This window comes from Schistocerca cancellata, chromosome 7 (assembly GCF_023864275.1).
Source record: "Schistocerca cancellata isolate TAMUIC-IGC-003103 chromosome 7, iqSchCanc2.1, whole genome shotgun sequence".
Taxonomy (NCBI): domain Eukaryota; kingdom Metazoa; phylum Arthropoda; class Insecta; order Orthoptera; family Acrididae; genus Schistocerca; species Schistocerca cancellata.
The window spans coordinates 324242684-324270618 of NC_064632.1; the positions used below are offsets into that span (position 1 = coordinate 324242684).

Consider the following 27935-nt stretch of genomic DNA (forward strand, 5'->3'; position numbering starts at 1 on the left):
GTTGTGAATTCGCAATACAGAAACATATATCTGCGATTTAGGTGACAATGAAATTTCCGTACTGAAACAAGAAACTGTTAATGAAATATAAACATCTGTTTATAAGCGTTACTGTCATTTTGCTTCATGCGACAGGTTTGCACTGAATATTCATACAGAAATGTCGGATGCAACTGAAAGTGATATAGAAGAACTACCTACAGATGGCGAGGAGTCATTTTCGAGCGAAAATTTGGAAGAGGAGAGTAGTTATGGCCTAGAGGAGGAAGACGAAGAGGAACTTCAAGAGGTTTTGCTCTCAGAAGATTTTATCTCTACGCCCTATCTAAGTGAAAACAGCACAGTCCCTGAAAATATAGTAGAGTTCAAGTATCCTTTTGATATTATGTGTATTGGTTATTCACTGAATATCGTTTCTTTCAGTATTATTTTCGAACGCAAAAAACTTGGTTCTATTGAAATTAGAAAACTTAATTATTCTGAGACGTTACGTATACTGAACGCAATATGTCTAATTCTGATTTCGTCGAGGTAAAATAGAAGAAACTGTTATAAAAGTGCCTTTTACTATTTTTCTCACGTTTCCTTCCTCTGATTTACCCTCAGTCCCTTTCATTTTTACGTAACTTGGGTGATGATGTGATAGGCTTACTTCGTTTACTGGATGTCCACATGGTTTATGTTGTTCAAATCGAAGCTGGACGTTTGCTAAAATAGGCCATAGCTACAAATCGGTAATTTTGTACCATTGATATTACGATTTCTGTCACCTGAATAATTTGCCAGGTGATGAGGCAGGCACTTTTCCATATTGAAACACACGAAAGAAGTTATAGATGAAGTTATATATTCACAAGTTAGAGTTGGAACGTTAGGTACTCCTGTTCATTCGATTTTTTCTCTTCCAGGGAAGGAATAGGAAAGAAACAGGAGACTAGGTATCCAGACATGCTTTATCTCAAGTACTTCCCAAATTCATTATTGGTATTCCAAGACACACTTTGCTAGACTGAAAAATTAACAGAGTGCCGATTTTTAGTTCGAAAGTGTCTTAACTGGAAGTGGTGCTTTTGTCTCTGAGTTAGTCACATAAATTTAGGCAATAGTTCATTATTAACCAGAATTTCTTATAGGTTTATATCATAACTTTTCTTGTTAAATTTGGTTATATTCAACAGATTACAAGATTTCTCAGTACAAATTTATTAAAATTTTTTATTTGATGAACATGTAAAAATGTAAAAGTATATGTAAATATTTGAATGTAAAAATTTAGCTCACTTTTACACGTTCTTGTCTTGTTCATGTATAGGAAATAGTTGATATCAGTTGGTAGCTGTTGAACATACTTCATCATTATATCTTTTTGTGCTTGTCATACTGAGTCCAGGGAGAAAAACACGCGATTAAAATCCGTAACTGATGTTTCATTTTACTAACAAGGTGGAAACTCAATAAACTTAATTTGATCCAAGGAAGCTGACAATGAACCATGGCTGAACCTTGTCCTTATTGGTGATGTTATTTGTGGTGGTTTGCCATTAAATGAATTTGGGTAAATTCCAAGAATGATTGCCTATCGAAGTTGGAGGGATCCAAACGATACATATCGAAGTTGCGATACGAAATCGACTATGGGAGTCTCGTGGCGCGCGTTATGATAAATTACTTGTGATCGTCATTTGCATCAGTTTTGCGTTGATTCTTCAGTTTGAGTACATTACATTCCCGCCATAATTGTTTGTGACAGTTTCTCTTCATAGCGAGTGTGATGTGTGCTCTCAAGTTTCTTCTGCGGATTGCCTCACATGGAAAACTCTAATTCCATGCATATGCAGTGTAGACAAATGTTTGACTTTTTTGCAGGAAATATGGACTTCTGCCGGACGACAACAGGAGGGATTGTGGTGCTGCGAAGTCTGTGAAACGGTTTAAGAGGAGTGCGGACACCGAGATTCCGTTGAAATTTCATTGCGGGCTTTGTGGAAAGCAAACCAGCATCAGGAACAATACGTGGTTCGAGTCATCTAAATTGTCGATTGAGACAAGCGTAATTTTTGTGTCGTGCTGGATTCGAGATTATACTCTGCAAGCCACAGTATACTCCGCAAGCCACAGCATCAGAAACTGAGCTATAGGCGAATACCGTCTTTGATTACTTCGGGTTTTGCCGAGAAGTGTGCTACGTCATAGTGACAAATCACATTGTGTCAATTGGTGGACCGAATAAAATAGTGGAAGTAGACGAGTTTCACATTGCTAGACGAAAGAATCAAGGAGGACGACCTTCTAAAAGTGAAGTAGATCATATTTGGGTTTTTGGTGGGATAGAAATGGAGTCACGCAAATGTTTCGTTCTCAGGGTATTGTCGCGAGACAAGGTCACTTTAGCGGGTCTTATAAAGCATTTCATACTGCCTGGACAAAAAGTCATCACTGACGGCTTTCAGTCATATCAGTCTCAGAGCTGAAAGCCTCGAGCACGAATTTGTGAACCACTCTGACGAGTTTGTCTCTTCAGATGACACCAGTGTCCGTACCCTGAACATAGAAAGCCTATGGAAGTCTGTCAAGTCAACCATAAAAATAGAAGGACGACCACGACAGAGGGACGAACTGTATTTATTCCAGTACCTATACTTTCACAACTTGCGTCTGCAGGGGAAAGTCGACGCATGCGACACTCTGCCGACATTCCTGCGCGATATTGGCAAAGTTTACCCTGGGTATGCGAAAAAAGGATTTGTCCCTGCAGCTCATACATCACGCGGACTGTCACAAGACGATAACACCGACGACGACTAAGGTAAGTCGTCCCCTTTCCATTTGCGAGTGCTTCTCTAACGCTTTTCTTTTGTCGTTCTGTTTAGTGACACCTTCAAACATACTCGTTAACACGCGCCACGAGACTTCCATAATCGATTTACTATCGCAACTTCGATATGTATCGTTTGGAGGCCTCTAACTTCGATAGGCAATCATTCTTGGAAATTACCTGAATTTAAGTCTGGAGATTTGGAAATATCTGTGTGTAGTTTTAATATCTTTGGTCTCCTACAACTTAAGAATAGTCCCACATGATTTCCCATTTTAAAAAGGCTGGTTTTTAACAATAGTTTTTATTACAGTTAGGGAATGCGTTTTGGCAAATTGATAGTCTGTTTTGCTAGCCTGTCCACACACTTGGATATTATTAATATGGGGCTCCTTATCCAAATTATCCATGGCCCAGGTCGCTAGCAAACGATGTTGCAGTGGCGCTCACTGTATAGCTAAGATGGTTCGAATCATGTTGGTGGAAAAAATTGTCACTGCTAGTGTTTGGCCAGGGAGAGGAGGAGAGATGACGCACGAATTTCCTGATCACCAGACTTTGTGTCGGTGTCCTCGATTAAATATCAAACCTTGCAAGTGAGTCTTATGAAATGAGGGCATGTGTCACTATTAATTGTGATCCTCCTGTCGATTGGGATGTTAAGCCTTTGTGGCACCCTTGGTGCAATTCATGAGGAGCAGGCTATGTGCTGGTACTGCATTTAACCCCCTCCCTACTCTCAGCAGCATACAACACAAACAGTACACTACACTACAGACACACACATACACACACACACACACACACACACACACACACACACACACACACACACACACGCACGCACACAAAACACAGCTCATACATCATAAATGTAGTAATACAAATATTCTAATGGTGAATGTTGTAAATAAACAAAAAAAAACACATTTGGTTACTGTTTGCTAATTATGTTGTTTTTCTATGTTTCTTGCAGAAAAAATAATACAGTGCAAGAATGTTAGGAGTACATCAATATTTTGAGAGGCTCAGTATGATGTAAATTTATAATCTGTCAAATAAAAACTAATGTTAATTAATTTAAAAGGAATAATTTTAGGAACACCATCAGCATTGGTAATTTCATTCCCTTCAAAAGTGTTATTATAAAGTCGTAAAACACTTGAAAATCTGCCTTTTGTATTCATACATAATTAAACTTTCCTATCAATAACAAGTCTATTTAGATGTATATCTACTGGAATACTGATGTTAGGTTCCTTTGTGTGATTTACATTTATTTCTTAATAGAATAGTCAAACTTTTTAGAAGTGAGATCTTATTATTCAGAAGAATTAGTCTATTAATTTATACAAGAAAAACGTAACTAATAAAATTTGTGACGGTTAATGATATTCAAACATATGGATAAAGAACAGAAAAGTAAATACAACCCGAGAACAACAATAATTTAAATGTTGATACTTAAAGTATAGGCCTAACTAAATATCAAGAGTTTTTGTAGAGGCACAACACAGCTGAAAAAAATGGGCGCTAAAATTGTTGGTTTTACTGAAAATAATGAAGATTCTGGAAATCTGGATCTATCAGAAACGATTCAGTGGTTTTGTTTAATGATTGCTGTTTTGAAACACTGGCTTAACTAGACTCCACATCATTAGAGGAAGATATAAAGGAAGAGTAGTTCAAATTTGTCAAAAGATTCCAAAACAATTCGTTAGCGACGAACTTAGGTTTGTGTATATCTTTCAATTACAAGATTCAATTTTAAATCATGTTTATAATGAGTTTGTATGTGGAGATATGACATCTGAAGAATTTAAAGAACTATAAAGTGAAGTTTGGAATAATGAATTTGGTTTCTTTACAGTAGGCTTGAGAGGGAACGCTTAAGATGGAAAATATCAAATTAAAATAAACGATTTCTCAAAATCTATATGTAGTAGTAAAAATTAACTGTTAATCGTAAATGGTGTAAATGAAAATTTTATGTAGAGTTCAAAGATAGTGATCATGATTTTTTTCCCTAAATGAATGATAGCAAAATTTGGTCCTGAGGTTGTTAAAAAAAGGAAAAGAAAAATTAAAAGAAACGCTTATACATTGAAGAAATATCTGAATTAGACTATGATAAATATAAAAAAGCTATACCTCTTCTATAAATGTAAAGAAGCAATTGAATAAATAAGTGAACGTATGTTAAAGACTCATGATAATCTAAGCACAAATTGTACTTGTTAGACTAATCAATAAATCAAAAAGGTATTACATTAAGTGAACCAGAAATATGAGATGACTGTATAACTATGAAGAAGAGATTAGAAATAGACAGGTAACAGATGAAAATAGGAGAAAAAGTAAAAAATAAATATATGTATCAATGAATGTTGAAAAACATTAACAACATCAAATAAGAGGTGTTTGGATTAAGATTAATTGGAATTTTTAGGTACAATGGTAATATACAACTATAATACAGTGGAAATGGATTAGCCACTGGCAGAGTAACTTCGCAAAGTACTGATACTTTGATCAAACTTTTACAAGGAAACATATTAGTATGTGTGACATAAATGTATGCTTTGATCTTTCGAGCTATAACCAGTTATTACATGATTCGTGTGTCAAGTGCAATATATTCAGACAAAAACCGAAATGAAATTGAATCTAGAAAAACTGAAATATAAAAATACACGATAAAAGAAACTGTTGTGAATACATTCACGTCAATATCTAATTATGTAAATGGAAGGTGCAGAATTAATAAAAATATTTTGTGAAACGAACTGAAAAAATTTGTTTGTGTGAACGATGTTAGACGTTTACTCAATAGACTGAAGCTTATTCATGGAGATGAAATGGTTGCATGTAAGAAATAACACAATGAAATGTTGAGAATAAGTAACTGTTAACAGGTAATTTAGTTTTATTCGAGATTAATAATCCTAAAAGTATTCATACTTAATAAGATTTTTGATTAATTTGCTATGTAAATTTTGGAATCCAGAGATCCATAGTAAGAGTTTAGAAAATTGCGTAATTCACCATTTTCTTGCTAAAATCCATGCTCAAGAGCATAATTACTGTGGCCTGGCCACCAACAAGAAGGAATGGTCAGAGGAGATAACAGTACTAATATAGTAGAGAAAGCTTGTGAAAATACGATTTGGCATGAAGAGATGATAAGGATTTAGAATACAGCCATGGAGCAAATAAATGGTATAACTAACTAAAAAAGAATATACATGATTTGTTCAAAAAGTAATGGTACTTTTCTAATTTCTGTATTGTACTAGTCTAATTCACACAATATTTTTGTTGTTGTTGTGTTGGGAAACAAAACTGAAAAGAATTTGTACAGTGTTAGACTGTACAAGTTTAGTTTGTTTTCAGCTGTAAAACATGTAACAAATGTTTTGGTAGCATGTGTGATTATTTATTCTATGTAAAAGTAGATCACATAATATGTATTATATCTCCTATAATATGTAGCTATCAGTACAGAATAAAGTGCAGGAAAGTTTTGAAATGTTAAACATTGCCAAATGATGAAATAATGGAAAAAGTGAAAGAAATTATTATGAACGATCATTCAATTAAATCGCTGATGGCGCTGCCATAAACTTTTTCAAGTGATTTGCTTGGGAATAATGCACTAATGTTTGAATGTTATAAGAGCAGTTTGTTCAGTAACAAATAACAAAATATCATAATGAGACAAAGATGGGAAAATCATTAAATAAATATGACAGAAGTAAAACAGGACTCTAAGTCCACATGATAATAAAAGAATAGTTTTAGAAAATGAAGTAGATAAACTGGAGTTTTGTTATTGAAATGTGACTCTGTTGTACACTACCCAATAAAGTGCTCACACACCTACTAGTGGAAATTAGTATGCAGTGTAGTATCTTTCATCTTTATGAAAACCTAAACTCTGCTGGGTACACTATCAAGGGGGTGTCTGAATATCTGTGGAGGAATGACAGCTCACTCTTCCTCAAGTGCCAAAACCAAAGAATATTGTGATGACAGACATTGGATACTGGAGAAAAGTTGATGTTCTAACACATCCCAAAGGTGTTCTATTAGTTGAGACTCTGGGACGTCCATTTTGGAATGTTGTCCACAAACCACTGCCTCACAGGGGTTTCTTTATGACAGGGTCATTGTTGTGCTGGTGCAGTGATCACCTCTGATTAGTTCCCCTACTAAAAGCAGTACACAATGTTGTAAACTGTATTCATATCCTTCTGTATTTATCGTTTTCTTAAGCGCAATAAGCTAACCAGATCTTAAAAACGAAAAATACTCTAAACCACAACACAACTAACACTGTTGGCACTAGGTATGATGGCAAGTAATACTCTCCAGACATCTGCTAAACCCAAACCCTTCCATTGGATTGCTAGAGGGTTCAAAGTGTTCATCACTACAAATCACTCATTTCCAGTTATCAACTGTCCAGTGTTTTACATCACCTCAAGTGTCACTTAGCCCTGACTACAGAAAATTGTGGCTTATATGGATCTGCTTGATCATTTTACCCCATTCTCTTTAATTTCCTAACACAATCATTCTGCTAGGTGGACTGTTGGTAGCCCTTTGGAACCAAAAAGTGGTTTCTTCCACTATTTTCATGCAACGTATTACAACAACCCTCCAAAATGTTCGATGGTCCTTGTCCGTCTGTACATGAGGTCTACCAGGTGATCTGGATGAAAAAACAACCAATCAATTAAGGGTTGCTGTTAAGTATTTACATCAAAATTCTGAAAATTCATTTTCAAAAACAATTTTTAGTAGTGAATATGAAGAATATGACTGATAATTAAAAGGCTTCTGGTTTTATTATTTAGTTTGTATAGTTCTAGAAGATTCAAATATTCTACTTCATAATCAGTTTTCACTCTTTCCTTCCATTATCTCCTTTATTTTCTTTGCCAAATAAACTTTGTATTCCAAGTATATGATCTCTAATTAATACAGTATTTGTGGTATTGTAAAACTGATGCATGAATCAGCTATTAAAATCTGTATGTGAAACTCATAATATGCAATAAATTTTCCTAAAGAAAACTTCATGAATTTTACTCCTCATATGCAGTGTTTGTATCAGTATAAAAGCATCGGTTTTCAATTTTTGATGTGCTAATTAATTAATTTAAAACAGCAGCCAATGGTGGAGTATTTGTCTCCCAATTCACTCCCCCAGTCTGCATCGCTATATCCCTCTAGTTTTGCGTTACCATCTCTTTGGTATTTTAACTCATAGTTTGAGTTTCCTCTTAGGTATCGGAATATCCTCTTTACAGCTTTCCAGTGCTTTTCCTTTGGGTCTCTGCAATATCTGCTCACTGCATTGGTGGCAAAAGCAATGTCAGGTCGTGACGTTTGAGACAAATATAACAGACTCCCTACCGCTTCTAAATAAGGAACATTCTTTTCACATTCCACATCAGTCTCATTTACACTTAACTTCACTCCTACTTCCATTCGAGTACTTATGGGTTTGCAATCACTCATGCCAAATTTCTTTAATATTTTTTCCATGCATGATGATTGACTTATGCTCAATTCTTGTCTTTCTTCATCCTTAGCAATCTGCATACCAAAATAACGTTTGACTTCTCCCAAATCATGCACCTTAAACTTGGTTTGCAGCTGTTTCTTGAAAATTCTCATTTGGCCTTCACTTTCAGTCAGGAGAAAGAAATCGTCCACCCATATCGCCATTATTATTATTTCTTCTTTTCTCCCTTTATAGTAAATGCTGGGATCTGCCTTGGATTGCATCATATTCATATTTACTAGAGTTTCATGTAGACATCGATTCCAGCAATGTCCACTTTGTTTAAGTCCATAAATACTTTTTCTCAAACGCCAAATCATTTTACTTTCTGACCTGGTTTTTATGGCTTCCCTTGGTGGAATGACATATATCTCCTCCTCCAATTTCCCATTTAAATATGCTGTTTTAACATCCATATGATGCATTATTAAATTTCGTTTTACTGCCAAGGCTAAAAGATATCTCAATGATGCACATTTGACTACAGGTGAAAAAGTTTCTTCGTAATCTACCCCTTGTTTTTGTAAATATCCTTTTACCACAAGTCTTGCTTTGTATTTTGGTGATGAGCTTTCAGGGTTCTTAAAATTGAATACCCATCTTGCCTGCAGTGGTTTCTTATCTCCTGGCATATCTACCCATTCAAAGGTTTCGTTCTGATATAAAGATTCTAATTCTCTCTTCATCGCTTCTTTCCATTCTTGAGAGTTTGGGCCACTCATTGCTTCTTCTGCTGTTCTTGGCTCATCATTAAAAGACTGTGCTGTATACATCTCAAAATCTGGATATTCCTTCGGTTTTGGTAAACGAGAAGAACGCCTTACATTGTTTTCTTCGTGTTTTCCATCCTCTAGCTCATTGTCATCATAAATTGTATCCAATTGTCCTTGGCTGTCGTCTTCCTCTTCTTTACTTCCTATTTCCTCACACAAGGTTTCACCTTCTGAACTAGGTGCAGTTGACTTAGTGGTTTTGCTCTCTTTTGAGTCCTTTCTATTTTCAAAGAATATTACATCTCTATTTGTGACAATCTTTTTAGTCAATGGATCCATTAATCGGTAGCCCTTTGAATTTCCACAATAGCCTACAAAAATATACTTTTTAGCTTTCGGATCCCATTTTCCTCTTAGCTGTTTTGGAATATGTGCCATTGCATCACACCCAAAAACCCTTATATTGCTTAGATCAGGTTTCTTTCCTACCCATATCTCATAAGGGGTTCTATTCTTTAATGCTTTTGTAGGTGATCTATTGTTTAAATATACAGCTGTTGACACTGCCTCTGCCCAAAAATCTTTGGATAATTCAGCGTCAGTCATCATGCTCCTTGCTTTCTCAACAATGTTCCTATTAGCCCTCTCAGCAACCCCATTTTGAGATGGGCTGTACCTTATGGTAGTTTGATGCCTGATTCCCTTTTCTGCCAGAAGTTTCTTCAATTTCTGGTTAATATATTCTCTCCCATTATCAGACCTGATGATCTTGATCTTCTTTCCTGTCCATCTTTCAACCATATTGCAATATTCCTCAAAGATATCTCTCACTTGGTCTTTAGAACTAAGAAAATAAACATGAGTATATCGTGAGTAATCATCAATAAACGTAAGAAAATAATTACTCCTTCCTATGGATTCACACTCCATCGGGCCACCTACATCTGTGTGGATTAACTGTAAGACTTCTGTGGATTTACTCTTACTAGTCTTGAAGGGTAACCTTGCTTGTTTTCCCTTTATACATGTCTCACAAGGATCCTTGGACACACTAAAATTCTGTATTCCCTTTACCATATCCTTTATTATAGACATACTCTTTCTATTTAGATGTCCAAGCCTCCAGTGCCATAAAAAACCTGCTGAATATACTGAATCACTAACATTTTTATGTTTACTCTCAATGGTATCCAACTTAAAAATACCCCTTTCGTTACTTGCTGTAGCTATAACTTCACCACTTTCACTGATTACTCTTGCACCCTGCATGTCAAAGGTGACTGTATTTCCTTTCTTGACAATTTCCCCTACAGACAGCAGGTTAGTTGCCACATTTTTCACATAATGAACATTGTGTGCTGTAACCATATCTGATTCCCCATTTACACTTACATGTAGATCTAGTTTCCCAGCCAGGTGACACTGGAGCTTGTTGCCATCAACAGTAGATATTCCCATATGAGTATTATCTTTGATGTCATAAAGAAGTGATTTATCTTTAACAATATGCACAGATGCACCTGAGTCTAAAATCCATTGCATATCACGATTGCTCATCCCACCAAAAGAATAAAAACATGAGAGTGCCTTACCTTTGTTATTGGTCCTTCTCTCTGGGCTATCAGTAACATACCTCTTTTGCTGAGTGTCTGATCTTGGGCTTACTTTTTCTTTGCACTGAGACGCAATATGTCCCATCTTCTGACATTTATAGCACGTCACCGGTTTCTTCTTTTTGTTTTTTGAGTAGAGAGCAGACGCACCTTCCTTCTCCAATGCACAACAGCTTGGAGCACTCTTTACGTCCTGCAGGATTTTCACCTTAACACTGTCGCCTGTGATTGGTATACCCGAGCTTTCAAGTCCCATAATCATAGGTGCATACCTTTCGGGCAGTCCTGCCAACAGCAATGTTCCTATCCATTCGTCAGCGATCTCGAATCCGATGTTTCTCAGTCGGTTTGACGTGGTTATTATTTTGTTAACGTATTCGTCTACACTCTTACATTTGTCCAGACGAGTGGTAATTAACTCGTGTATAATTAACTCGTGTAATAATCCTACTTTTCTCGTAAGACCACCATCCTCGAATGCACTTTGTAAATTGTCCCAGACTTCTTTCGCTGTAGCAGCTTTTTCAAAGTGAACATAATTCACCGAATCAATCAGTAATATCAATTTTGATTTTGCTTTCCTATCCTTACTTGAATAATTCTGATCTGTGGATTTCATTGTCCCATCTACCACGTCCCATAGGTCGTCTAAACGTAAATACGCTTCTACTGCGAACTTCCAGGTTGCATAGTTTTCGCGAACTATAAGTCTTTCAATCTGTGGAATTTGTGCCGCACTCATTCTTAACGGTAACTTGCTTTTTTATTGCAGTAAAGAACACCGAAAAATAATGCGGAAAAAAATTGCGATCGTCTTGTAAGGATAACTCGCACTTCACGTAAATTGGAACTTTTCCAATACTTTCTCCCTACTATTTTATTGATATACTTATTCCAAATGCACGCTGGGCCCATAACCTATTGGAATTTGCGCAGCTGAATAAGTATTAAGGAGAAAAAAGGACATCTTACTAATAACTATATTTGCACATTCAAGAACAAACAAAATTACAGCGAACACACCATAATAAGTTCCGCACACAAAGAGTGTTAGACAATGTCAAAGAGGTCTATTTTACACAGTGCACTTTGCGCCATCACACACGAAATATATTGCTCACACAATTCCAACAAGTCCTGTCAAAAGCAAAAAACTGTTGCATTGAGCACCGTAGAGGCCGAGTATATGGCACTATCTTACACCACACAGGAAGCATTATGGCTACGAACATTAATAAGTGAAATAGAACCCAATTTAATTGAGGAACCTACAACCATCTTCTGTGACAATAAGGGAGCCATAAACCTAGCTAAAAATGATGTTACTAGTGCTAGGACGAAGCATATTGATATACGGCACCATTTCATTTGGGAACACGTAGAGCGACAGAACATTGCCATGGACTATCTGCCTACAGAAGACATGTTAGCTGACCTTCTGACCAAACCCTTGGAAAGGGAGAAGTTTGAGAAGATTGTGGGACTATTTGGTTTATCTTGTGGAAGCAACACACAAAATATAAGTTTAAGGAGGGGTGTTGGAATTGTGTGAACAATATATTTCGTGTGTAAGTGCACTGTGTAAAATAGACCTCTTTGACATTGTCTAACACTCTTTGTGTGCGCTAATTATTCTGTTGTGTTCGCTGTAATTTTGTTTGTTCTTGAATGTGCAAATATAGTTATTAGTAAGATGTCCTTTTTTCTCCTTAATACTTATTCAGCTGCGCAAATTCCAATACCATTTGATGTTTTTCTTATTGTACAGGGGCATTCACGAAGATATGTAAATATGTTAACATGTTATTGTACAAGTAAAACTGAATAAACAATTTCGCTTAAACATAGGTAAACAAATGTTTAGTTACGGAATTACGGCTAATAAAAGATTTTGCCTGAAATTTAGCAACTTCGCTAATTTTAAGCCATCACAAAACTGTACTAGGTTAAAGTAAACCACAATTTCAATTTATTTTGTTGTTATTGATCTGGTGAATCTAATAAAACATGTCTGAGACGGGTATCTGCTGTAGTTTTACAGAACGTCCAGAGAAGCAAAGACATAATTTTGTAAAATTTTAATTTATTAACTACTTGGCCAAATTTGTTTTTTAAATTCCAGAGAATTGCCAAAGTTTTCAATAGAAGTTGTAGAGAATTTAATTTTGGGGACAAAAGCAGTAGCATTACCATCACATTTGCCATAAATAAACACCATGTCTGCATATTCCTTTGTTGTAAATTTGAAAGGCATTCCTATTTCATAAATAATCTACAAACTACAACATTGACTATGTGGTTTCATTTAAATACACTGTTGTTATTAAGTTCTTTCACTGAACATACAGAAAACTAACTCCTTTCAATGTTAGGAAACGACTGAAACAACTTACTAACGGTTGCCAACAATGATGTAAAGGTTTCTACATTCTTAATGGAAAGTACGCAAATTTAACTGTATAATAATCTGTGCTTCTCTGGATATTCTGGAAAACTACTGCAGATACACGTCTGGGACATGTTTTCTTAGATTCACCAGACCTATAACAACAAAATAAATGGAAATTGTGCTTTACTTTAAGGGGCTCCGGAACGCCCTATACTTGCAATGTTAAAATAACGCTTATAAATTACATCTTTCCTCACAAATTACACTCCTGGAAATTGAAATAAGAACACCGTGAATTCATTGTCCCAGGAAGGGGAAACTTTATTGACACATTCCTGGGGTCAGATACATCACATGATCACACTGACAGAACCACAGGCACATAGACACAGGCAACAGAGCATGCACAATGTCGGCACTAGTACAGTGTATATCCACCTTTCGCAGCAATGCAGGCTGCTATTCTCCCATGGAGACGATCGTAGAGATGCTGGATGTAGTCCTGTGGAACGGCTTGCCATGCCATTTCCACCTGGCGCCTCAGTTGGACCAGCGTTCGTGCTGGACATGCAGAACGCGTGAGATGACGCTTCATCCAGTCCCAAACATGCTCAATGGGGGACAGATCCGGAGATCTTGCTGGCCAGGGTAGTTGACTTACACCTTCTAGAGCACGTTGGGTGGCACGGGATACATGCGGACGTGCATTGTCCTGTTGGAACAGCAAGTTCCCTTGCCGGTCTAGGAATGGTAGAACGATGGGTTCGATGACGGTTTGGATGTACCGTGCACTATTCAGTGTCCCCTCGACGATCACCAGTGGTGTACGGCCAGTGTAGGAGATCGCTCCCCACACCATGATGCCGGGTGTTGGCCCTGTGTGCCTCGGTCGTATGCAGTCCTGATTGTGGCGCTCACCTGCACGGTGCCAAACACGCATACGACCATCATTGGCACCAAGGCAGAAGCGACTCTCATCGCTGAAGACGACACGTCTCCATTCGTCCCTCCATTCACGCCTGTCGCGACACCACTGGAGGCGGGCTGCACGATGTTGGGGCGTGAGCGGAAGACGGCCTAACGGTGTGCGGGACCGTAGCCCAGCTTCATGGAGACGGTTGCGAATGGTCCTCGCCGATACCCCAGGAGCAACAGTGTCCCTAATTTGCTGGGAAGTGGCGGTGCGGTCCCCTACGGCACTGCGTAGGATCCTACGGTCTTGGCGTGCATCCGTGCGTCGCTGCGGTCCGGTCCCAGGTCGACGGGCACGTGCACCTTCCGCCGACCACTGGCGACAACATCGATGTACTGTGGAGACCTCACGCCCCACGTGTTGAGCAATTCGGCGGTACGTCCACCCGGCCTCCCGCATGCCCACTATACGCCCTCGCTCAAAGTCCGTCAACTGCACATACGGTTCACGTCCACGCTGTCGCGGCATGCTACCAATGTTGAAGACTGCGATGGAGCTCTGTATGCCACGGCAAACTGGCTGACACTGACGGCGGCGGTGCACAAATGCTGCGCAGCTAGCGCCATTCGACGGCCAACACCGCGGTTCCTGGTGTGTCCGCTGTGCCGTGCGTGTGATCATTGCTTGTACAGCCCTCTCGCAGTGTCCGGAGCAAGTATGGTGGGTGTGACACACTGGTGTCAATGTGTTCTTTTTTCCATTTCCAGGAGTGTATTTGAGGTAGGAAGTTGAACTTTTTACAGATTATTTACTGGAATATGGGCTATAACTTGACACAGGGATTTTACAAAATTTTAGTTCAGTTATTAAAGATGATTTTTTTTCAATTGTAATGAAAATTCACAACATTTTTTTGCAATTTTTTATTTATATATTCAAAAATATACAGTTTTTTGGAAAAAGGCTGTGTTAAATTATGCAGAAGGTACTGTGTAACATTTACTGAAAGTTTGAAACAAATATGTTTGGAAGATCCTTAGAAAACATGTAATTAGTATGAGAAAATAAAAGTTTTGGGAATCGAGCGACAAAGATTGGATTAACTTTTTAGTGCATTCCAGGTCCATAGGATGGATTATCTTCATCCTCTGCAAACTCCTCCTCCAGCTTCCTCTTGTTCCTCCTCCTGTTTACTCTTGCTTGTATTTCTAGACTCTTTACAGCCCTGTCTGCAGCCCTAAGGCGTTCCTTGTTTAAAGCAAGCATCGCTCGTACCATGTTAGAACCTATCTTCATTCCCATATTTCTAAATACCTTGCACCTTACAATGTTTCCATCATTGAAAGTCGCAACAGCATCATACACACCAAAGTGAAGTGTTTCTATTCCAACAAATACAGTCTTGGGGATTCTCGACCATATAACACTATTTACACTTTCATTCGGGTTTTGAGTTTTTCCGTGAATACACTTTTTCAACAGTTCAGGTGCTGCTAAGTCTCTGAAAATAGGTTTTATCACCTCCATTATTGCATGAGGCAGACTATGCTTATGAGTGTAGACTTCACCATTTAGCAATCCTTTGTTATATTTACACCAACTGTCTTCTTCTTTGGGACACAAGCTATGTTGGGGATTTTCATCGGTTGAAGAAGTACGAAAAAAAAGAGCCCAAACAGCCTTCTTCATTTCGTCGACACTTTGTGTATTTTGCCTAATAGCCATTCCATAATAGTTCTGTATTTTGTCAATTACACTGTCAGTTAACCTTCCCTTCCCATCCAACCCTTTACCATCACTGAGTTTTTGTTTTTTGTACGAAGCTTTCAGTCGCCGAAGTCTTGTTCCCATTCGTTTCTGTACGTGTCCAATACACTCAAATTTCTGCACTACAACATCATCACCATAGGGCTTCAGTCCTTGAACATGTTTGAAACTTTTAGAATCACCGTCACCAAGGTAATTAACATATCGCACTTTATCACACGCCTCAGAACGCTGGAATATACTGGCAACACCAGCCACTTCCATTCCTCCACTACTGCCACTATAGTTAGCTTTGCAATTATTTTCATGTGTACCTTCATATTTTTGTGGACATCTACAATACTTTGATATTACTGCTACATCTAAAACTTTCCCTGTATACATACTGGTGGCAGATACTACACCATGAAGAGATGTGTGTCCCCGTTTATGCCAGGTACCATCGAACGCTGCAGTCAAATCTCTGTTACGATTATTTTCCATTACTGCCTCTTCCACAGCTTTCTTCATAGATTCTATACAGACATCTTCTACTTTAGACCCTATTAATTTATTATAGGTCGTAATCTTGGTTGGGGGATTTGGAAGATTCATGATGCCACAGAAAATTGCACCTGCAGTAGCACCCTTACCAACTGAACGCAAGGAATAAACAAATCTAATGTTGTGTTCGTAGATTTTGCTACCATTTTCTTCAGTTGCAGTTACTGCAACACTGTTCCAAAAGGTGGTCATGTATGAACACTTATCACATTTCAGTTGTATTTCACTAGCAAGTCCTACGTGCTTTATTATGGAGAGTTCCAGACCAACTTCACTACAATGAATACATCTTACACAGTTTGAAAAAATTCCTTTGAGAACCGACATATCAAATATTTCATTCACATCCGATTCGCCCATAAAACATTCATAGTTTTCACTCATTGAACCAAGCTTCTTCTGTGAAGTATTTTCTTTCCCACTTTGACTGCTATGGGCAGGTGTACTTGAGAGGTTAGGTTCACTCACTTGGTTATCGTCTTTATTGTTTACAGTAATAACACATACCTTTGGCTTTCCAACATTTCTCCTTATCTTAAAAGCCTTCAGAGGATTTCTAATAACTTTACTTTTACTCATTATTATACTTCAACAAAACAGAGACTCAAGAAACAGAATTAATTACGAATATTTTCGAGACAACGACAGGGTAAATAAATATGAAACAATCGACAATCACACCAGCGATATATATTGAACCATCACAGGTTAGCCACAACACATACTTTATCTCACATCACTAAAATGTACCTGATGAACACAGACGTTAATAATAACACCATTTGACAGCAGTTTAACAGCGCCACGGTGGGTCACGCGCATGTAGAACACATTTCAAAAAAAATTTAAAAATAGTTGTAGTCTTCGGAATTGAATAAATTATATATCTATTAAAAGGTAATAGTCTGCAGATTCAGAAAACGCAAAAAAGTAAAAATTGAACTTTTCATGATTTTGAGCCTTTCCGGAGCCCCTTAACCTCATACAGTTTTGGAATAACTTCATATTAGCAAAGTCGCTAAGTTTCAGGCAAACTCTTTTATTGACCATAGCTCCGTAACTAGACGCTTGCTGATTTACGTTTATATGGACTTTTTTTAGTGTTACTTATAGAATAAACATATTAAAATATTTAAATATCTTCATGAATTACCCTGTACTTATGAACATATGAAGTAAAAAGGTATTTCCTGATCTTTTACACATATCTAAGTTTATTTATGAATCCTAAAATTTCTTCTTCTTTTTCACTATTTTTGGAATAAAGTTAAAATATTTCAATGCTTGATTTTTTTTTCAATATTCATGGAACCTGTTTCAGGGCAGCATCTAAAATCATATGAATATTTGATACAGTTTTTTGTTCCAAGAACACCACCTCAAAATACTGAAATGAGGATAATTATCTTAATTTATATAGTAAAAATTTTTGCAATTTCGATGTTCAAGATTTAATTTTTGGAAAATTATATAATATTGATGAAAAATATTATTTAAAGGCAAGAAAACATTTTATTAGCTTTGTAATTACACCCTGGATACGGAAAAAACAACACATGTACTGTAAGAAAAACACAGAAGTTACACACAAGCCGAGAATAAAGATATTGGCAGCAGAGTCATGGAGCAGCACATAAATATAGACGTCAAGCAATTTTTTCTTTTCTTTTAACACTTCCTCCAAAAGAAAAAATCATGAAATTATTGCTTTGTCTCTTGCATGCCAATTTCTGAACATAGAAAATTAAATCGAACTCGTTCAAGAGGTTTCTTCAACTGGTTGTGTCCATCAATGTGTTCCAAGAATATCTCACCGTTCAGATATCTTTCATGAACATAGAAATGTCGGACCTCTATATGTTTAGAATGTCGATGATATTCTGGATTTTTTGCCAACTTCAATGCACTAGCATTGTCAATGTAAAGAACTGGAGGCTGCCCCGACATTTCCACTAATTCTGATAGCAGACGACGTAACCAAACTAACTCTTTTGCTCCTTCACTAGCTGCAATTATTTCCGCCTCGGTTGTGGATGTGGCCACTACTTTCTGCAACTGACTTGTCCATGACACTGCACCACCTGAGTACTTTGCAAGAATTCTAGTTGTTGAGCGCCTTGTCCGGTTATCACTCGCGAAATCTGCATCAGCGTAAATCTTTAACTCTTCTTTTTTATTATATAAAATTCCAAAATTTAAGGTCCCTTTCAAATACCGGAAAATGCGCTTTACTCTATTCCAGTCTTCAGTGGTTGGTTTCTCCATAGCTCGAGCAGCTTTATTGACTGCAAAAGTGATGTCTGGACGAGTTACTGTTGAAAGGTACATGAGACAACCAATTGCTTCACGGTAGGGTACAGATGACGAAACTTCTTCGTTTTGATTATTGTCCTCACGTCCAGTAGGAGTTGAGATTGTATTGCATTCTGCCATTCGAAATCTTTGCAGAATTTCTTCTGTGTGTTTCTCTTGACTTATCATTATTGCTCCATCTTCATATTGCTTTATTTTTATGCCAAGAAAATTGTCAAGACTGCCAGTTGTTATTTCGAAGTCATGTTGTAAAACATCCATAAAAATAGCAATTTCTTTCTTGTTACTGCCGACAATCAGGCCATCATCAATGTAGATTGCCACATAAAGGCTATTTCCATTTTGTCTACAATAAAATAGGCATGGGTCTGCATCACTGAAAAACCAGCTTTCTTCATGAACTCAACAAAACGTTTGTTCCAGCAACGTGGCGCTTGCTTCAACCCATAAAGACCTTTTTTTAAGAAACATACTCGGCCTGCACCATCTTCGAAACCTTCTGGTTGTTCCATATATACTTCATTTTAAAGTATTCCGTTCAAAAAAGCTGTCTTTACATCGAATTGTTCTAGCAGCATTTTCTTTGAAGCGGCTACAGCCAACAGAGTTCGTATGGTGTCATAATGTGCCAAAAGGCTAAAGGCGTCGTCATAATCAATTCCTGCTTTCTGAATACAGCCTTTTGCAACCAATCTGGCTTTAAAGCGAGTACCTCCATTGACTGCGACCTTTCGCCGTAGAACCCAGCGGTTTTGCAATACTTTGGCATTCTTCGGACGGTCAACCAGCACCCAGGTATTGTTTTCTTTAAGTGATTGAAGTTCTTCACTAATAGCTTGCATCCATTCTTCCTTCTCGTTTGACTGCAATATTTCTGAAAAACAGTTTGGATCTTTGTATCCAAGTGCATCAACTTTTGTTGCCATACAAAATTCACCACTTTCCATCCAGATTGGTTTTCTTCGTTGTCTTTTATTCTTCTGTTTCTCTTCATTAGAAGATTCAGCAGCTTCTGCTTTTAGAAATTCTGTTAATTCTTTATTTTCTTCAGATTCACTTGACTCTTGACTTTCTCTAGAATCGACAGTGCCAATTTTTTCTTGAGTTTGGCTTCCTCCAGAAGTGTACAGCCTAGGAGATTTACATTGGTCATCTTTAGATGAATTCGGATCATTAAATTCTTCCCGATGGACTTCAAATTCAACATGATCACTATGTAAATCACAAACAATTTCTGGCTTAAATTTTAAAGCTAATAAAATGTTTTCTTCCCTTTAAATAATATTTTTCATCAGGTTATGGGCCCAGTACACGTGTAAAGGCAAACAACACAGTTTAATTAAAACAATATTTGAAATGAGCGTATGTCTGTAAAGAAACATGACTGCTAGCGGCGATTATAAGGTCAGCATTGATAAGCTTGAAGGACCTGACGACTGGGCCAAATGGAAATGGCATATTTCTATGGTGCTACGTTCATATGGACTAGAAGATATTATTAACGGTACACGTGAACGTGTAGAGTTGCTGCAAGATGCGACAAGTGAACAAAAAGAAGCGTATGTGGAATGGCTCAAGGACGACGCAAAGGCAGCAAGTCTTATAGCAAGTGCGCTAAGTAAACCTGTTGCAGAACTCGTCTTAACGTGCAAGAATGCTAAAGAAATCTGGGACAAATTACACACCCGATTTGAACGTAGCAGTACTCAGCGTTTGAATATGTTGATTGAAACATTTTTCCGTGTTAAACGTGATGAATCGGAAGATATTAGTGCACATGTGGCCAAACTGCAAAAGTTATTTGTGGACCTGAACGATGAATTAGCAAAACATGAAGAAAATACGCTATCTGAAAGAATCTTAAATGGTCGAATTTTGTCTACACTGGGAAAAGACTACGACAATTTTAAGGATCTCTGGGATACGATACCGACAGAAAAGCAAAGCTTGAATTTATTGATTGAAAAACTCCGTACTATTGAACTGCGTGAACAAGACGTTAATGGAAGTGCAGCTTTTGTCGTTTCTAAAACAAGAAAACGGCAAACAAGTAATCAGCAAGTAAAGATGACGAAGTCACAATTAAAACAGAAGTTTCCGTGTAATAAATGCAAACAATTAGGTCACTGGGTAGCAGAGTGTCTACAGAACACTCGTGACAGCAATAAAAGAAAAGAGAAGAAGCGAGACAGTGAACACACTGCATTTACTTCATACGCTATGGGTGTGTGTACCAGTAATCACAGTGACCCAAATAAATGGTATTGCAACAGTGTCGCTACAAATCATATCACTCCCAACAAACAGTATTTTGTTTCGTATAGTGAATTTGATGTTCCTCCAGTAATTTCATTGGGAAAACAAGATGTCAAAATGTGTGCGTACGGTCAAGGAACAGTTTACATCCAAATCCGACGAAACAATAAATTGTACAATGCTAGAATGAACAATGTTTTGTACGTCCCTGATGCAAGTGCTAATCTGTTCTCTGTGAGAGCCATTGCCTGCAGAGGCTACAGTACTAATTTTAGTTATAATAACTTCTGTGTTTTTCTTACAGTACATGTGTTGTTTTTTCCGTATCCAGGGTGTAATTACAAAGCTAATTAAATGTTTTCTTGCCTTTAAATAATATTTTTCATCAAATATATTACATATCCATATCTTTTCCATTGTTTGAATTTTGTTCAGTCCTTTTTGAAAAAATCTTTGAAGTATCAGATATTATTTGTGTTTAATATTCAGTTCAGCCTCATTTCTCGAAATGTTTTTGGAAAATTTATGAAATTTTGATGATTTTTCAGAGATAATTGATCTTGATAAATGTGTGGTACCTACTTATATTTTGCGAAGACTGGTTCACTTCTGAAGGAAATTAAGAAAAATTGTAATATGAACTCATAACCCCATTTTATATTTACTCATTCTGTTGAGGTTTTTGTAGCCACATATTGAGATGAGCCCTAAGAGCAAAAATTATGACCCACTTTTGCTTACGCTGTGTATATCTGAATGTTGATCTTTTGTAACTTTGTATGAAAATCCCAAAACTTGTAAAAGATAATTAAATAAATTTGAATACTATATAGTTATTAGTTTCCAGCAAATACTTCTGCAATTATACACATTACTGTGCTCTCTAATAGACTTTGTTGAAAACCAGTCACAGTTTGTAGCTCTGATTCTCAGTTTCTGATAAAATTTTGAAATTTATTGTATCTGATATTCATTTACTCACTAACCAACTCATTGCCTGATATAATGGACCATTAGTTGCTTTCTTATGGAATTGAAGATATAATAACCTTTACTTACCTTTATGTTCCATCAATTCAAGCACATGAAATGTACCATGTAGTTTTCCACTTTTTGATGGAAAACCATCAGTAAAGTTGAACCTTTTTCTATTCTGAGATTTCCGTTTCTTGCTTGCGTGAATTATCGTTCTATACACCAATGGCACATATCTTAGCTCTGGATACTTTTCAATTGAACTTAATAGTTTCATGGTCATCTCTTCCTCTCGTCAGCACTGTAAGATTCTCGTAGCTTTAATTTTCATTAACTGGGCACAAGCATCCTCTTTCCTTATTTCACGGCAGATATATCTTCATTAAAAATTTAACTTCATTTTTCATACTTACTGAATGGCAGTCTGATTTGAAACAGAGTGGGTACAAGCTTTTTCTATTTTGTGAGGCTGTGCTGAAAAGAACTGCATCCGATTTTTTTTTTGTGGAAACTCTTACAGTTTTTTAAATAGAAGAAACATTGTTAATATTTTACACATTTACAAGTACCAACATATTTATTTCTCAGCATGGCCACTCTGGCAACAAACACGTGCTTCCCAATGAGAAACCAGTTTGTTGGTTTGCCAGTGAAGAATGTTCGTTCACAGAAACACAACCTCACTTCTGCTTCCACCGCTTCATCACTATGAAAGTGAAGTCGTGGAAGTTGTTCTTTAAGTTATGGAAACAGATAAAAATCGGCTGGGACCAAATCAAGACTACATGGAACATAGTCAGTGACAGTGAAATGAAGACCTTGAATTGTTGCAGCTGTAGCAATACTAGTCTGTTGTCGCCATTGTCATGCTAAGGGAGAGGATGTTCCATGTGTGGATGAACACTTCTAATTCGAAATTGATTACAGGTTGGTGATATGCAATGGCAAAGTTATGTTACACACTGCCATGTTAAACGCTATAATTTGCAGCCCTCCAGCAGCAGAGGGCTACAAATATGTAGACATGAAGAATAAAGATGTAGAATGTTAATAATGTTTGTTTTATTTAAAAAGAAAGAGTTTTCAAATAAAAAATGTGGAGGCATTAGTTTTCAGCACACCCTTATCTATGTGACTGATGTTTATGTTGTCTAGAGTTGGTACACTTCAGACATCGACTGTGCACAGTTCCACAGTTTTACATGTAAATTACATAGATGGATTGTAGAGTAGACTCATTAAAATCATTTTTATTCAGTTTCAGTCGTTTGAACTAGGCTACTGAATACTTCTCATGTAAGTGTTGCAGCTTTCCAGCTTTGATAAGTTATATGCACCCCCGCAATAGGAAAGGTAATGTCTTATTAGTAATTTCGACACAAACAGACATTTATAACAAGGCATTTATAACATAATTACCTGCAATGTTACTAGACACAATATTGTTCTTGTTAGAAATGTAAGGTTGACAGTGGCCTGACAAGAAACACTAGTGTTCTGAAGTCTTTTTGACTGACAGTGATGCCGAACTAGAAACGCAACAAATGAGAAAATTTGGCTGATTTAGTGGTTCCACAAATTATTCAGTGTTTCGTGGTGTGCACAGTTCATTAAAATTAATGTGAAGTCTCTATTAATTTTGTTTTCGTCCTGAGGCAGTTCTTTAATTGTATCCTTAGTACAATAAAACAAAATTCATCGGTTTTTACCTGTAACCACTTTATTTAGCCATGTCTCAACACCAGTTCTGTCATTCTAATCTCATCACCATTGAGAGTGGAAGTCATAGCAACGTTTGAAGATAAAGAGGTCCTGTCTCGTTAATAGACAAAATGTTTCTCACTTTGTCTCAGATACTAAGCGTCACACATTGCAAAGCATAGCTAGGTATATGATGTTACTGATGATACCACAATCCTCCAGTCAGTTTAATTTTTGACAATATTATGTAACATGAATCATACCAATGATCAAGTTGAGTTGATACAGTCTGACAGATGATTATTTATTGTCAAAGTGATATTTATCGTCACTGGACACGTAATACTCAGCAAGGTGCTACAAAGTGCACTGTGGAGGCTACTTCATATCAACAGGAACAATTTCCATTCTCCAATTGAGGACATACCATAATATATCTTATGCTCTTCTTACCATCCCTAAGCAGGGTATAACACAGAAGACCCATTGCAGCTTCCTCAAATAACGATTCTTTAAATTTACCCATCAAGATTTCTCAAGAGCGATGACTTCTGTTTAGCAAAGATTCCCATTTATGTTAGCCAAACGTCTCTGTTACATGGCCCATTCCAATCCGTTATGATTCTAAAACCACATCGTCCAATTCGTTCAATATCTTTTGAGATATTACTTGATAAAGGATCCCAATGCTGATGCAGTAATTTAGAATTCGCTGATTTTTAACTGCTCTTATATAGGTGGCCTAATACCTTGTCTTGCTTGCAATTTGGTTAAACTAATACCTTATATATAAGTGAAAATATTCTTGAACAATGGTATGCATAATTTATGCTTATATTACTGCACGCAAGAGTTAGAATAATAATATTTCAAAAACATTGACTGTATTCGCATCTCAATACCCCTAATTGATTTTCCAAGATATGAGTTGAAGAATGTGAGTTTTCATGTGTCACTTGTATGTGATGGGTCATTTTATGTTTTCGAAATATTTTCTGTAATCTTTTTGTAACTACAAACATAGTTTCTCTTTCAGTCATTTACTCATCCTGGTAGTCTTGATGGTGTCGTTTCGAAACTGTATTGTACTGAAATTCTCGTGTCCCACATATTTCACAGGTGATACTGGTGCAAAACAAGTGTTTGCCACTGAAGGACGAGATAAAGATACTTCCAATCTCCATTTTGATTGATGCACAGTCTGTGCTTATGATATTGATGTTTAAGAGATGTTAAAATTAATTTTCTTCTTGACTAAACAAGACATTGTATCGCACAGTTTCTGCACATGACGTTTCAAAACACATCACCCCAATTTTTTATTACGTGTAATTTCTATCTTATGTTGTGAGCACTCAAACAGCTTAGGCATTGAGCAGAATCCACCACTGAACACTATAATAAAAACCAATGATATATTTCTAAAATACTGCAATCATAAGTAAGTGGAAACTTCTAAGTGATACAGTTTTGAGTAATTTACAGTTACTATTGGTTAGCAGCATTGGACCAAAATTTTTGCTCTTTTTTGAACTGAATACTATCAATAGCATCATAGCAGTCTTATCCTGTCTGAGATTCGATATGTTCCTTCAGAATATAATCTGCCAAGAAAGTCCACTTTTCACTGATAGCCAATAAATGCTCAATCAGCTGCTAGCAAATGGTAATCTGGGCGAGCAATAGCCATGAGAGTGTGAGATCTGTTTGTTGTTGCACATTATGAGGTGAATAGTGACAACAGCATTATTTCAGCCTGATCCTCACCACACCAAGTGCACAAGATGGCCAAGAGCAACGTTAACCCCATCCTGGAAAATTTGGAACAAACTACAGAGGTTTCTTAGATGTGAGAAGAGATGACTGACAACATTCTCTGTACCTCAGTATATGCTAAGTTCAGTGTGATTTCAATAGTCACTGGGGAGCTGCAGATACATCTTGGTGTCCTTCGCTAATTCGTCCTTTTCTTCAAAACTACCAGCTCTAGTTACGCTTGTGATCTGCACATATTTTGACCCAGTAACTGATTTCTCTTACTGGTAACTTGATTCCTCTTGAAACGCCCTGGCAGATTGAAACTGTATGCTGGGTTTGGACTCAAACTTAGGACCTTTGCCTTTCATGGACAATTTCTCTACGAATGAGCTGTCCAAGGATGACTCAGGACTCGCATTCACTGTTTCTTTACGATAGTACATCTCCTCCTCCCTTTCTCATCTAACTCTTTTGTGAGTAAGTGTTTGGCGATTGTGGGGCCTCAGCTCTACCAGTACTACTCCTGTTTCTGAGCTGCAGGTCTGTCCCATTGTTTCCATGCTGTTCTTCTGTTCATTCTTTGTCTATTGATTTATTACGTCCTTCCTCCTCTTCTGTGTCTGAGATCTGATCTTTTACAGCTCTCTTTCTTTTTGTCTGCTTCTGAAGGCCAGCTCACATGTTCGATGTGCAAAGTGTGACTGTGTGACATACAATGCCCATCATGTGGGTCGACATATGTACCCAGTGAAGGGTGTTAACTTGAACTAGTACCTTCCCAACTCCAGCTGGTTCCTCTGTCTGGAATTCAGAGTGTGTGACTTGAGGTGTGAACAAGTCACCTAAGGTAGGTTAATATTCTTGTGTGGGAACTAAGAAGCGCTCCATCGGAGATGCCGGCAATCATGGGAGATTAGGTCACAATGAACACACCAAACCAGTCCTCTAAATCTCTTCCTTACAAACTAACATGGAAAGAAAACAAGGAAATAACAAATCTTTCAGCTGGGCCTTGGTTTTCAGTAGTGTCACACGCAGTCTCCTTAATATAAATCCTTTCATCGTAAACTAAGGACACAGTTTGCATGCCCTTTAGAGGCATGCTAATTCCTACGCAGTGGGAGTCTGCTAATCAATGTAAGTGTAGGCTTCAGCGATAATCAATAAAATGTGATAGTCAATAAAATTCTTTTGGGTCTTCAACCACAATAACAATACAGTCACAGATCCAGAACAATTTTACTGACCCTGCTAATCGAGTTTGACCTTACATATCAGCTTAAAAACTGTTGAAAGCTATGCTCCTCACATTTGTGTAGAGACCCATTGCATATCAAATTACTTCCATTGACTTACTGCCCAGACGCTTGATGGTCCACATAGAGCAGAACCACAGCTGGTACTACATTCACAATCTTCAGTCTTTCATATGCCTGCAAAAGGCGAAATATAACCTTAACATTGCCTCAATGTCTCATATTTCATCTCAGAGTGTTACGACTTTTTCCTGAGGAGGAAACTCCAGCTCATAGGGATGTAATGACGTTCATCTGAGACGATGTACATAGCCAGATCGTTCTGTTGAAGCAGATGTAAGCTATGGCTGTTCGTATTCCTCTTCTCGGAATTATATATCCTTTCTGACTGTATGTATCTCTGTCATTCGTTCTTACCTGGGCAGACATGTTACAACTTATCACCCAGTTCCCAACATCTTTCTTGCTACTTGATGACTTCAGTGCCTACCATCCCATGTCAGGCTCTTCCACAGCCTGTGCAGCAGCGTTCTCCTGGCAGATGTTCTGAACCAGCTTTATATCGTTTCCTTCAACACAGGCGAACCCATATTTTCTTTCAGGTACCATACATTCATTGTCGATTCGGTATATCTCCTTCTTCGCACACAACTTGCTCGCCATCTCGAGTGATTTGTCGTCTCATACACACAGTCGAGTGACAATTTTCAGTATGTAATTCGCTTCCTAAACTACGCATAATTCATACGTAAGACGATTTAGTAGCTTTCTAAAGATGACTGCTGCTTTACTCGTAACTGGAGACCTATGAAAAACAAAAATTCCACAGCTGCAGGATATCTTGCGAATGTCATCCTCTCCACTGCCGAACGTTTCATATCCGGTCCATTGGTTGACAGAGTAATGGCGGCACGCGATTTTCATTCAGAGATGTACTTTCCATGTCTTTGTGCACCACCCTACGATGGAGAACAGTCTGTGTTCGATATAATCAGATGCATACAGAGAGTTTTAGAATTCTCAGACTTAGAAAAAAAGCTTCCTGAATCTCGTTTGCTAATTTTCTAAACTGTTTTACTCCCCCTTCTGTTGTTTGGGATCAACATCGTTGTGTTGCTGCCAAAAAAGCCTATATTCCAATACCTGGTCTGACTATTGTAAACGATATTATAGTGGATTCTGTTTCTGTCCCCAATATCTTGGTCTAGCACTCTGCAGAGTTCTCAAACCTTCATACCTCCCCAGCGAGAGGTGGAGCACAGGATATCGCTTACACGTAGAAAACAAGCACACAACCCCAATTCCTCATCTCCACGAAATCCCCAGCTCATTCTACGGACAAATGGGCATA

The 27935-nt window shown here is 37.4% G+C and overlaps 1 protein-coding gene across 1 annotated transcript in view; it reads left to right on the forward strand.

Annotated features, from left to right (window-relative positions):
* Positions 1-160: 160 nt before the first annotated feature.
* The window catches only part of LOC126092749 (cilia- and flagella-associated protein 44), a 668515-nt gene continuing 640740 nt past the window's right edge, over positions 161-27935 (forward strand). The window contains exon 1 of the mRNA XM_049908475.1: positions 161-369. Coding sequence (XP_049764432.1) covers positions 161-369 — 209 coding nt within the window. The remainder of the gene's footprint in view (positions 370-27935) is intronic.